The 13,934-nt window shown below is 39.9% G+C and overlaps 1 protein-coding gene and 1 long non-coding RNA gene across 4 annotated transcripts in view; one reads left to right on the plus strand and one right to left on the minus strand.

Annotated features, from left to right (window-relative positions):
* LOC126366887 (LIM domain transcription factor LMO4) overlaps nucleotides 1-13,934 on the plus strand; it is a 168,394-nt gene that overhangs the window by 134,322 nt on the left and 20,138 nt on the right. For all 3 annotated transcript variants that reach the window (XM_050010323.1, XM_050010390.1, XM_050010263.1), the window contains exon 4: nucleotides 257-455. In XM_050010323.1, the coding sequence (XP_049866280.1) occupies nucleotides 257-386 (130 nt within the window). In that variant the 3' untranslated portion in view covers nucleotides 387-455. The remainder of the gene's footprint in view (nucleotides 1-256; nucleotides 456-13,934) is intronic.
* Nucleotides 38-2,693, minus strand: LOC126367754 (uncharacterized). Its single transcript, XR_007566510.1, has 2 exons — nucleotides 2,298-2,693; nucleotides 38-231 (listed from the first exon to the last, which is right to left on the minus strand). It is a non-coding gene; the product is annotated as an uncharacterized LOC126367754 (long non-coding RNA).

Below are 13,934 nucleotides of genomic sequence, written 5' to 3' on the forward strand. Positions count from 1 at the left end.
GTATGTACCTTACCCCTTCTTCTATCGTCCATACTTGATATTGTGCCCCATGACCTTTCTAAAATGATGGACTAATTAAGCCGACGTTAACTCATCTGTAAGTTGATATTATAATTGAGTAAACACACCTTAAATAACATTGTGTAATAATCTTGTCTTGTCTTGAATAGCCCAAATGTCTCTCCCCTCCATTTGCTACATGAGCCCCTCTCCAGTTCGTCCCTCGTTAATCTAACAATGAAAAAATATTTTTTAGGTACTACATGTTGGCGGGGTCACTAGTCTGCGAACAAGACTGGCAGAAGTTGATGAAGAGTGCGAACGCGACGCCCGGCGCGCCCGTGCGCAAGGGCAAGGTGGGGCGCCCGCGTCGCTCGCGCGAATGAGCGCCGCCGCCTGCGCCCGCGCCGCCACCGCCGCCGCCCGCGCACCACTCGCACAGGGACTATGAGGAGGTTAGTATCCACTAATTTCGACTCCCTCAAGTACGTTACTTTTGATATCGTTTGTATACATAACATACTCGTAAACTCACGCATGTAGTCAAGTTTGTGGTTGTCGACGTCGTCAGACTTTGCCCGATTCTCCAACTATAACATAGCATAATCTCACGGCTATATGCCAAATGGGGTAGTCAGAGATAGATACATAATATCGCAAGATGAACTAAGTACTCATCACTGAGCTTTCGGTTAGACCAACGTGATAGGTGGTGAGCCGTATCGCCGTCTATAATGGCCGAGCCAAGTGTGTTGGTGAAAACTGCACTCACTCATTAGTGCAAGTACGGTACCGGGGTTAAAGCTGGTGAATCACAGGACCACAGTGACTCTTTTAACGACCTCTGTAGTCCAGTGGTTGAGCGTTGGGCTCACGATCCGGAGGTCCTGGGTTCGATTCGCAGTGGGGACATATCACAAAAATTACTTTGTGGTCCCTAGTTTGGTTAGGACATTACAGGCTGATCACCTGATTGTCCGAAAGTAAGATGATCCGTGCTTCGGAAGGCACGTTAAGCCATTGGTCCCGGTTACTACTTAATGATGTAAGTACGTAGTCGTTACATGAGTCATGTCAGGGGCCTTTGGCGGCTCAATAGTCACCCTGACACCAGGGTTGATGGGGTTGGTACTCCACCTCACAACCCACACGATAGAAGAAGAAGACTCTTTTAACTATATGACTATTACATATCGGGCGAATTCTGGCGACGTCGTTTGATGTCACATCATGTAGACCACATAGCTAGAGACATGGCTTCACTACTTATGAGTCATAATTTGTGTTGACTAAGTTTAATTGAAGTATTAGCAATATTACATGTCTCTACGACATTCGCAACTGTTTACCACAAAAGAGACCATAGGCGTGAGTTTATGTAATGGTCTAAAGCGCAATAGTTAATAGTTCTCTGTTGGTTAAACTATTGATTCTTATCAGTTACAATTGATTATAGCTATTATGTTCTACTCGCGATATTCAATTATCTTACTATGTGGTCGCAAAAACTATTAGGTGGGGTCTACACCAAAAGGTTGAAACTAAAGAGTCATTTTATTTAATTAAATTGCATGACTAGGTCTTTATAGTGGTAATTACAACTTACGTAATTAAGCTTTATTTCTAATTTAATCATTAAACTTTAATATTTTTTATAAAACACATAGGTACCTATTAAAATGTTTTTGTGGTCTTCAATTACGTGTTGTAAGTAACGGCTTACTTATGGATACAACTACATCTGGAGTTTTCTATGCCCAATCGACATAACTATACTAACACCCATTGATAAGGAGAGACGTAATCATGTAACTAAAGATATAATTCTATTCACTTCTATGATAAACTGAATATATGCATTCCCGAGAAATGCGTTGTGATATAACCTACATTGGGCTGGTTTATACTTCGCGGGTTGGAAATTCAAATAGGCAATCGCTTCTGCAAAAAACCGGACCTCTCAAATCTTCAGGTTAGGTAAACGGACAGGTGTTAAGTATATGCACCCACTCATATATAATTCTCATGTAACATAGGCCAGCCTATTGCTATTAACCGGGCACATATCCAAAATTAAAAAAAAACCGTAATTATTCAAGTATGTGTATGTGCTTCGGAAGGCACGTTAAGCCGTTGGTCCCGGCTGCATTAGCAGTCGTTTATAACCACCAATCCGCACTGGGCCCGCGTGGTGGTTTATGGCCCGATCTCCCTATCCATCCATAGGGAAGGCCCGTGCCCCAGCAGTGGGGACGTTAATGGGCTGGTGATGATGATGATGATGTGTATGTACTTACTAACAAATTCATCACAAATTTAAGAGCCACGCTCTTGTCGGTGTAGCATTCTGTATGCTACTTTTTAGGGAAAAATAGGGCAGTGGTTTCTCTCTTGCCTTCCGCAATACTCTGTCTGACGCGAGTGGGATGGCGCCCAGAGTCTATTTCTTTATTTCAAAGCCGTACTAGGACTCCTGTCCTGCGCCTCTCAATAGTACTGACAGTTACTGCCAACTAACTTATGTTATACTAACTTACTGCCTTATTATACTCTATTACTATATGCCTGACCTTTACCGACTTTATTAACGCAAGTCGTGATCGACTTGATTAGGAAATACCTTAATTAATTACTGTAATCGGTACCCGCGCGTGACTTCGATAGGCAAGTGTGGTTACACCCTTTTCCGTTAGTTCTTGACATATGAAATGATGAACATACTGATAGAAATACTGCTTTTTATATTCTCATCAAAGTCTAAGTTGTACTTTAAAAAAAACATATTACATAGGTAGGTAAGTACTAAGAATTTTTAAACGCATATTTTAGAAACACGTGTAGATAGTAAGAAAGAAACTATTCATTCCTAGAATAGATATTCCAACATAAACATTTTACATTACCAACCACATTTTAGTTCATTGATAAAACTAATTTCACGGATAACGTTTAATTAGTCGCACTAGTTACTGTTTAAAATAAATTGCTTTTGTCAACTATCGGGAAACGAGTTCTTATAGGTACACGCGTGAACTCACGCCTATTTCCCACCGGGGTAAGCAGAAACTTAGATTTCCACCTTGACATTATTACTTCTTGTTTTAAGTTTACGCGGTTATTATCATAATTAAAGCACATAGCCATATCATAATTAAGCCATTTAAACGCGGTAAGAACCCGTTATTATGTGCTTTAATTATTATTACTTCTCTTTCTTCAGAAGCTCTGACCACCCCAATAGACATAATAAGCGTGAGTTTATTTATATATGCATGTACTTAAGTCTCTCTAAAGTAATTAGCTATTGTCAACTACGGGGACGATAAAACTGTGCTCGTAAACTGCGTAATATGTAACGTACAGCCTTTGTACAGCAAAATATAATAAAGCAGCAATTTTCAGTGTAATATCACGCTACGGCCGTTCCAGGGTAGACTGGCAAGAAAGGGTAGTAATGAATATTTCCTACCGCGGTAAGCAGAGACTATGGGATTCCATTTGCTTCGATTTTGACACACTTCTCATTGCTTCCTCCACATTCATCAATCGTTTCATACACGCACGCCGGTTCAGAGAAGATCGTACTGAACCTTATCTAAGGATATCTCTGATTTGATCAATGTACGTCCATCGAGGTCTTCCTCTGCCAGCCCAGTAAATAATCTACACCTAATTAACATTGATAAAATTTCATACGACATAATGAAAACCACGGAAGCCCCTTTTTAAAAAAAGACATTCCTATGTGATTTTCTTCAACAACAGTTCAATATCTTGCATTTAATTCAATTCCGGGTAAAAAAATATAATACAAACCTTTATCTGTATTGAAACTAGATTGTCTATTGCGAGCGATAAACGCATAATGAGGAAAATCGTCGACCACGCCGGCGAGTTCGATAACTGGGTCCTGAATGTTTGTTGTCGCAAGCTGATTGGCCGCCGCTGTAGCTAAAGTATACCTGGGGGGTTAAAATGGCCACATCGAAGCAATTCATCTAAGAAAGCAATATTGCTATTTGACATATGTTTGCATTGCGCACTTACTTTTATACGCGTGACCCCTGACCTCAACCGCGCGACCGTGGTGGTGCCACCATTGTCGGAGACACTCGAGGGATCAATGTTGGACGTGGTGTTGGCTCTGGTAAATAAAACTCCTTTGAGATGGTGTTAAAGTGGACTGTAATGGTTAAACTAGGAAATTATTTACATAAGTTAAAGAAACAAGAAATTGCCAGAGTAAAATATATTGCAATAAAAATTGATATTAAGACTTTGATGTTGTCAACAAGCATGGTGTCCTAGTAAGATATGGCCCTAAGCTTTGTAACGATGAAGCAAGGCTAACGCGTCACTTAGTCACTAGTTATGCAGGTGCTCTCGTAACCAATGACAAAAGTGAAAGTATGGTCATGAAGACTACTTGTAACTCTTCTATTGTTTATAAATACTGGATGATTTGATTTGTTTGATTCTATGCTGGACAGGAAGCGGATAAAACATTTAGAACGCTATCAGCTGCTTATTTTCCAGGGCATGTGGTAAAATTGGGTTCGACACAATGATATTGAGCATATTTGAAATGTAAGACTTAAAACTAAAAAGGGTACTAGCTCGGCGGATGTCGTATCGACAAACATGGGAGGTACGACGACGCCGATTTTCAGCCAGACCCTTAAAAATAATCCAAAAAAAAATTAAACTAATAACAAAACATCAATAAATAGTAGTAGTAGTAATAGTAGTAGTAGTGAATTATCGTTACATGAGCCATGTCAGGGGCTTTTGGCGGATCAATCATAACCCTGATACCAGGGTTGATGAGGCTGGTATTCCACCTCACAACCCACACGATAAGAAGAAGAATAACAAAACAATTATCAGCAACAGACTCTATGCTATTCAAAATAAAAATATTATGGGCACTGTTCATATTGTATCGTTTCTCACGTCTTCTTCTCTGGTGTAGATTGTGCGTGATTTCAATGACAGACCGTATTAACCTCAGTATTATTGAGCGGCCAAAGGCATGGGCTTTCTAACATTATAGACATAATATTGTTCATATCCGCCTTAGGTCTTCGTATCAAAAGTGGCTGCATGTTGTCCTCTGAGTGTCTTGTGGCTTAATGGATTGTGATATAGGCGTGAACTTATGTACTATGCGAATGTTGCTTCTGCTTCTTGGCGTGTTGAGAAGTTGGTTGATATAATAATAAAATATATGTATTTGGAAGAATACAAACAATAAAAAACGCTTATAAATACTTTTACCGGTAGCCACGCCACTAAGAGCACTTACTAGATCCCCATTACTTGAGCACTGCTGGAAGCATTCCACATTCTGCACGCTGCACAATACACCCATTGCACGTATTGCAAGTCCTTTCAGGATGTTAAAAATTCACGAATCATAAGCGAAACAGAAACGATGGCAAAGGGGGGTCCCCCATTTGCTTCCATTCCGAATATTAGGCGATAACATTATCACTACATATTTATGAACTCACAAGCATGACAGCGTTCTGAAATTTTTGTACGGGGTCAAAGTTTTACGCAGATTTTCATTTCAAAATCATTTGAGTGCCTATTCCGACAAACACAAACTTAATATTTTAGGTTGAAAGAACTAAAATTACTTAAGTATTTTTTTCTTGTACTTATTGCTGGAGTTACCATTTTTAGAGCAGTCAAAATAAAATAAAATTTTGCCCGTCAGAATGCACCAATATTTAACCAAACACGCTACAGCCGTTGCATATATTTAAACGACACTCGGTATTTTTCCTCTTGAGAGAGTTTAAAGAATTAATCCGATTATGAGACGTGCGAATACCGCAAAGAGAAGTGGCGAAGAAATGCAATTAAGCTGTTCATTGAACACCGCACAAAGACCGCTTTGTTTATATGAGCGAGTCACTCGGCCGGAACGCGCCAACTTTGGACACCGCATCATAATATACTCTCACCACCAACACACCCTCGCTCGCACGTCAAACTGGCCAACACTCCCAAAACGACTAAAGTTAGTCTCAAACAGCGTTAATGATATTTATTAGCGCTTTAAAGCAAATTCCTAATTGTACTTGGCGTAGCGTAGTTCATAGAGTTAATTATCTCGTAGAGGCGACCACGGTCCGCCCGCCGCCGCCGCCGCCGTCGTCGCCCGCGGGCGCTCGCTCATTTCACACAACGGGACTTGCTTACGGCGCGCACACAAAATGCACTAACCGATCCCGAAGTTTAAACACTCCAACTTATTTCGGCAACTCATAAAACTATTGTCCAGCCCTGTCTCCGAACTAAACGAGTAAATGAAAGTCTCTACAAACAAGTCGCAACAGTTTAGCTGCCGATTAATTAAGTTTTCAGTACATATTTATCACTACGTCAAAGGCGAGTCTCCATTACAGCCTGGCCTTTATTAGCTGCACGGTTAACTATAGGTAATAACAAAGAGTAGTTGCTATTACTTTGTGTGGATGGCGGTGGTCAAAGGCGCAATGTTAATTGGAAAGCACCTGCAAATGACAGCGGCTTTATGGCGCGTATGTTTGGCGTAAAAATCAAGTCGGGCATGGAGTGCCCCTCGCCACCGGCTCAAAGACTTGACCGTTCACCCGGCGGCTTTGTAACACGATTACGCCGACTTGTCGAAAGTTAATTAAATAACGTTTTTCCAAATTACCTAGCGAGCTCGACATCAAAGTGCCCTCGCACTCGCTTTGCGAATCTCTCCACAAAGGGCTGGCTGCGGGCGAGGTCCGACGCCTCTGATCTCCGGCTAATACAGTGCACTAGACAGGTGAGATCTTTCAACTGTTTGTCAAAGTTGGAAAACTCTCGGCCTTCAGCTTTATAGCGAGCGCTATATACCGATACTTGATAACTATAAAGTGTTTATTGAAACTTCACCAATCCTCGGGCAATCGTGTCCCAGTCTCGGACATTTTGATTGATGACCGATATCTATTGTCTATCTAATTCAATCGGCCTTAAAGCGATCGCAGCACGCGAGCCCGGCTCGTTTACACTGCACTGCACGACATGCAAACTTGAATTTAGTAAATACGAATGCAGCTTAACGATTGTAAGTAGTGTATAGTTAAAAGCAGACATTACGTTTAAACAAACATCGAAGTCTGTTATTATTTTAATCGCTGTTTGAAGGGTATTTTCTTCTGAATGGTTGAGCGTTTACATTAAAAGTGTACAGTTTTTCGGAGTAGTAATGGCGCCCTTCGTGAGAGCGTGTCGGGCATCGAACCGGCTACCGTTGCGTGCCGAGAACGATCAAGTGCTCTCACCTCTAATCACTCTTGTACTAATTACCAGTTCCAACCGAGCTAGTAAAAAAATAACTATTTCGGTGCTTAGTAAGAGATTACTGAAAAATGCGGGTTCGTTTAAATGATACTTATCTCGTTAGATTGTTGAATTAAAATACCAAAATTAATCTCATAAAGACTGCACTGCTTTTTCTAAGTGCTAGTTAGTAGATAAGCAAGCAACATTGTATACTAAATCACTATAAAAAGAGTTAATTCTCAGTATCTAGCATTCATAATTGGATCTCGTATAACTTTAGTATCTAAATAATCTACTGTTACGTAATACTGGTTAGGTTATTCTCGGTATAATTATAATACAATTACATTGCACTAGGTCTTATTGTACTCATTAATTGGAATAATTTTATTTATTTCTGCGAAAACTGTGACTTAGTTAGGTACCTATTTGCAAGGATTATGTTAGGTACTTAAAGTTATATTTATAAGTACTGTAAGTTAATTTTGAAATCGTAGAATTGCATTTAGTATTGCGTGTGGAAATCTGGGATTTATACCTATAAGGTGATCCTGACATCAATTAATTATCACAGTGATCATAGTTATTATAATTATATAAACACTCTGATAATTTGGTTGACTATTAGTCCAAAAGAGTTATAATTTTTAACAAATTCTTCCAAATACTTACATAAACTCACATCTATTTCTCTCCGGGTTAAGCCGAGACTATGGAATTCCATTTGCTTCGATCCTAACACACTTCTCCACTCTACAATCCATTAAATATATAGGCTATTTATAAAAATCTGTAAAACCAGGCGTAAAAGTAGCGAGTTATAAATATAAAAGTAAAAACTGGGACGAGTACACAATCAAGGCAATCCGCTCACACGAAGTATGTCAAGAAATTAGTGTTTAATTTATTCATTGGCCCGGGTTCGTGTCTAGTTTAGTTATTACGGAGGTAGTTAAGGCGTCGGGAGGTTTAGAAATTAATCAAGTCGTGACAATAAGGCCCTGCGCTCCACGAACACACGCGGTCTATTGTCTGATACGTACCTGTTAGTACGCTAGTAGATTCTACTAATGCTATACTAGATGCCTATACCTAATCTCGATAGTTTCGTTCCGGATAATACATACAAACGTAAGACTCACGCCTATTTCCGAGGGTAAGCAGAGACTGCGGAATTCCATTTGCTTCGATTCTGACACACTTCTCTTGCTTCCACATTTATAAAGGTACATTACATACATAAACAGCCTATATACGTCCCACTGGTGGGCACAGGCCTCCTCTCAATCAACCGGAGGGGGTATGGAGCATACTCCACCACGCCACTCAAATGCGGGTTGTTGGAGGTGTTTTTACGGCTAATAGCCGGGACCAACGGCTTAACGTGCCATCCGAAGCACGGAAACATCTTACTTTTTCGGACAATCAGGTGATTGAAAAGTCCTTACCACAGTCTCATAAAGTGATTTCGACAATGTCCCCATCGGGAATCGAACCCGGACCTCCAGATCGTGAGCCTAACGCTCTAATCACTAGACCACGTTGGCTGTTATAGGTACAGACACCGGATAATGACATAAAATTAACAAACAATCCGCGATAGCCCTGTTTGGACTTACACGTGTCCCGGGTTCGAATCCCGGCTTGGGCTCTGAACCACTGAATTTGACTTTATTAGTTGGGTTTCTCATTTGAATCATAGATTTTTTTTTACCTTTTATGGGTTTGCTCTTAGCCCCAGACTTGCCCGAAGGCATTGACGAGGCCTAACATGGAGCGAGCTCGTCCACAACGTGCCTGTTCACTCTGGCCTTGAAAGCACCCGGGTTATATGCATTCGGAAATACAGAGACGGCAGAGAAGTAGCGCTTAATCTTGTTGAGAACGGCCAGCTTTTTGACCGCAGTTTGAGCTTTCGACTAAATAGAGGTGCCGATGACATAGAGGTGCCGACGACATAGAGGTGCCGACGACATAGAGGTGCCCGGATTTGTGCCTGTTTAATAGCAATAGGGTCTAAACTTTAACATAGCAAACTGAAGGAGTGGGTACACACCTACCTCTTCTAATTTTGCTGCTCTGTTATTTTATGTTTTTTTTTTTTACATATTGAATTTATTGTATAACTCAGCGCCATTAACGTCACTTGAAATGTATAGTTGCGTGTCATTAAGGGATATCGTTTATGAGACAAGCATGGAGGAACGGAGGCTTCCTTTCGTTATTATTATGCATCTAAATTGTTTAACTACCTACTTCAGTTATCTTCAGGTTTTATGTACAAACGCGTGTCTCCAATCGAACTTAGTAACGGTGTGTGGGTACATCACGAAAATTAATACTTTTATCAAAAATTTGATCTTTTTACTTCACATTAAACTTTGTAACACGTGTACGGAGAAATAAAGTCATTGTAATAAGCCCACGTGCACGAATTTGACTGATATTTCAATGAACTTGCTTGGAGTACCTAACTTTCCTTCCTTTACTTGTTCCACAATATGTTTAATAAGCCGCAAATCCCAAAGGTTTTAATTATTTCGCACATTATTACTTTTTTAATTTACAAACCCAATCTCCATAAATAAAATCTGATAAGGCAGACAAAACTTTAATGAAGCTAGCCGTTCACATGTGGGGACAATTTACGTCTCTGGTTCTAATTTAAAATTAATACCACTTTGGGGCTGGAGCTGGTGGAAAATTTGAAAAGTTTGTACGACGTCGACCGTCCTTCGCTCCGCCGATTGCATTTTTATACGAGTAAGACAACCTCTTAGCTTATTAGAGAAGCCAGTTATTAGAGGTCCAAGGGATTTCTCTGCGGACGCGCGTAACCTCGAAACGACTTCGCCCCAGTTAATTAGTTAAATGGATACGTTGTTTTTCTTGCCTGACTCTATTTTATAGGTCCTACGACCACAATAAACCTAGATTTACTCGTACCGAGAATCTATTCAAAGCTAAGAGGGATTTTAAGTATGAATCGGACGCAATTTGGGGCAGCGGTGATGCACTTATGCAGCGGCACATTTCCCACAGCCCAGTGCACCGGATCCGCATCCGCACACGACAAAGGACATCCGGCCACAATGCCTCCATTAAAATAATGCAAGTAAATGAGGATTTGCGGAGACGAGGCCCGATTCGGCGGCGCGGCGCGGCGGCGCGGGCGCGGCACAATGCGGCGCGCTGCCGCTACCAGCTCTCTGCGACGCTTAAAACACTATACACGAACATGTTTCATTAGCTAAGTGGAGGCTTTTGGTGGCTGAATCCGTGTAATGCAGCTCGCGTCGCTTTTACTTAAACGCCGTAATTAAAACGTCCCCTCCCCGCTAAGGGCGCAGTTTTAAACTCGCTCCCACTAGTTTCGAGTGGCCAATTTAGTTTTACTGTTACTCCGTGTTTGAGATACAAATTTTAAATTGCACTTAGTAGTTTTTCTTAACTAAATTGTGATTATGCTTTTTATTGACAATAAATGTATTCATTGTTTCCGAGAAAACATTACCCGATGAATTATTCAATTTGTGCGATTATTAGTCTGTATCAATGAAGCCCCACCACGTGCACGGCTCGCGATACAATTTGAAGAATGCTGACTCGCGCCTGCGTGTTTGCATGGAGGCATCGACGCCCGCATTTAATAACTTTATTGATCGCTAACGAGGAAAATTGATCGGCATTAACGATCTTAATAGAATCGCGGGCGCTCGTTGCGTGTCGATGCCCCGATCTCGAGTTAATTTAATTGAAAACCGAGTTGTAATTAATTAGTGAATGAAAGCTCCCGGGCGGATGAAGCGTGCAGTCGCCGCGGGCCGCTACCCGCCACCAGACGTGGCCACATGCTTCCACACGCTTCAACACGCCATCCCACGAATTTACGGACGCTCATACATATTGAATGGTGAAGATTTACGATACGACATATGATACGCTTCACAGGCGTAGAGAAGTGAGAAGAAAATATTAATTACTTCTAACGTCTCTAAAAACACTCCATAAGACTCATAATAATAAAAATCGCAAGTAAGTCCAGCAAAACATGCTGTAAGTACTGTAAAGATTTATAGACAGAACCACCCTGTGGTATATAGCAGGATAGAAGGAGATAGATGTATGTAGGTACTTGATTGATTTAGCTGAGAGCATCGCGACCCGTGGGTTAATAGCATTTAATCCAGCTAAAACGCTAGGCGATCCGTCATAATGAATATTTATCTAAAGAAGTCGGCGCATACTTTTATGACGAATACATATTTTAGTAGCCAGAGTAATTCCACTGATTACATTCTTTAATTTTTCTGAAAACGTTGCGTATATTCGTTGCTGTGTGTATATAGTTAAGTGTATTAAAGCTTCGGGAACGGCAAATAGATGAAAAGTTAAATAAAGTGCTCGTGGCTTCACAGATATGTTTATGAATACGTTTTTGTTGTATCCATGGCATAACAAAAAAGTGACAGCTAACATTTCAAGGTTAGCCCAGCTGACGTCATCCCACCCTGCGTTGCCAATTCGTAAAAATAAATTAATTACCCACGACCAATGATTTTAAATTATTTTCAAGGCAACTTTGAACTTTTAGTAAAAGATTTACTTATAGTTTTAATGATTTTTATATATGTGACAAGTAATAGTTATTAAATACATTAGTCAGCAATTCGCTCAATTTTCAATTATTTACGTAAGTAAGTAAGTACCTAATATATTTATTTCCTCTACAAATAACATTGTTCTTATACTTGTTTACAATCATTTTATAACATGAACATTAATAATATTTGTAGAGGCTATTTGCTTTTTGTATTTGTACGTGCTTGGAATGTTGGAGATATCAACTGAATGGTAACACAGTGGTAACACTTACGTCATCAACGACTAGCAATGGTGGCTTTTCATTTCATAGGACTGAGCATAGGTACCTGGTTTTGTCATATCGTGCTTTGGAAGGCACGTTAAGCCGTTGATACCGGTGACTACTTACTTATGTAAGTACGTAGTCATAACATCAGGGTGTGTGGCGGCTCAATAATCACCCTGACACCAGTGCTGATGTGGTTGGTAATCCACCTCACAACCCACACGATAGAAGAAGTAAAAACCTATTTTTTTTTGCCTTAAGAAAATATTTACTATAAGGACAAGTTGTCGTTTGACAATTTCAGATCTCTTCCTTATCCTATAACGATATGGCAGACGTAAGTTTTCATCCTCTCTAGTAACATTCTCTCAAAAGATTTATCAACCTAAACAATATTTTGATCCATCACCGCTGTGGCTGTATTAATGACCCTAATAGTCCTTAATTCGATAATGAATAAACCCTGGTGGGGGCGTAACGTTATTTTACGTTATTCCACGTTATACTACGTTATAACAGGTCGGCCCCGTCTTCCGCGCCCGGTGATTCATTCGCCCCATAATTTTATTACTCGTTAACTTTAATTTAATTACTCCTAAAATACATTCCTTTTTTATTAACTTTCACAGGGGAAAATCAAGGACAGATTTATTGTTCAAGGTTTCGGAACGGCTTAAGGCAAGTGTTAAGAGTGGAAGGGTGAAAAGAATGATAAAAAAGCTAATAGTATTCTCACTGAGTACGCAGTCTCACTCAAGTAAACATAACGTGCAATTGTAAACTCGAGTTCATTGTCCCGAGATGGGAAAATATGTAATTCGAAATGGCCATTTCATCTTACTAAACTAAAATACGCTATCAATATTATACGACAACAATAGGTACATAGATCAACATTTACTTAAGTACATACTTGCAATTATTAAGTACTTACTTTATTATTTTGTTAAGTAAGTACATTGCCAACTCATGATCCTTAAAAGAAAAGCCGCACAGAATTATGCCTTATCCCTTTTCTCGAAGACCACGCATAAAAAATTAAAATTGAATTCTCAAGAAAAGCACCGAGCTTTTCTTACATGACCCTCCACAAAACTGTGGCCCACAAAATTTACAACAATCATTAAAAATACCCTACACTGTAAAACATAAAGTGCAATTTACGTAATTTATATTTAACGTGCCCTTCCATTAGTCATATGAAACATGTGCCAATACAAATGATATGGAGGTTTATGAATGACAGACGGCGAGGATCAGGAGAGGGGGGGGGGGATAGGAAAGGGGGAGTAAGGGGGTCTAATGGATTACATTCACGCGAGTGAATTAGGATATTGTCGTAGGATCTGTTCCGGTGCACTCCTTTATACGTCCCCCATAGTGAAGTAAAGATGTGATTAAATATTGACAAAATAATAAAATTACTCGGAGTATAAGGGGGACTGTGGACTTTAGTGACGTTATTGATATTGTAATGTTATTGGTTTTCGATTGATTATTAGTTTAAAGACACGATGATCCGATTTGAAAGCTTAATTAAATTTATTGGATGTGATGGTAGGTAAACATCGGTCATGTGCATATGAAAAATATTTTCAGTCTTTTTATCATGCAGTATAGTACTAAAAATTAATAATACAAAATATTAGTACACAAAACGCAAAGATCTCTTGCAATTTCAGGATGAAGAGTTGTTAGTAGAGTAGAGATTCATCACTAAATTTAAGAGCCACGCTCTTGTCGGTGTAGCATT

Source organism: Pectinophora gossypiella, chromosome 1, assembly GCF_024362695.1.
Source record: "Pectinophora gossypiella chromosome 1, ilPecGoss1.1, whole genome shotgun sequence".
Lineage (NCBI taxonomy): Eukaryota > Metazoa > Arthropoda > Insecta > Lepidoptera > Gelechiidae > Pectinophora > Pectinophora gossypiella.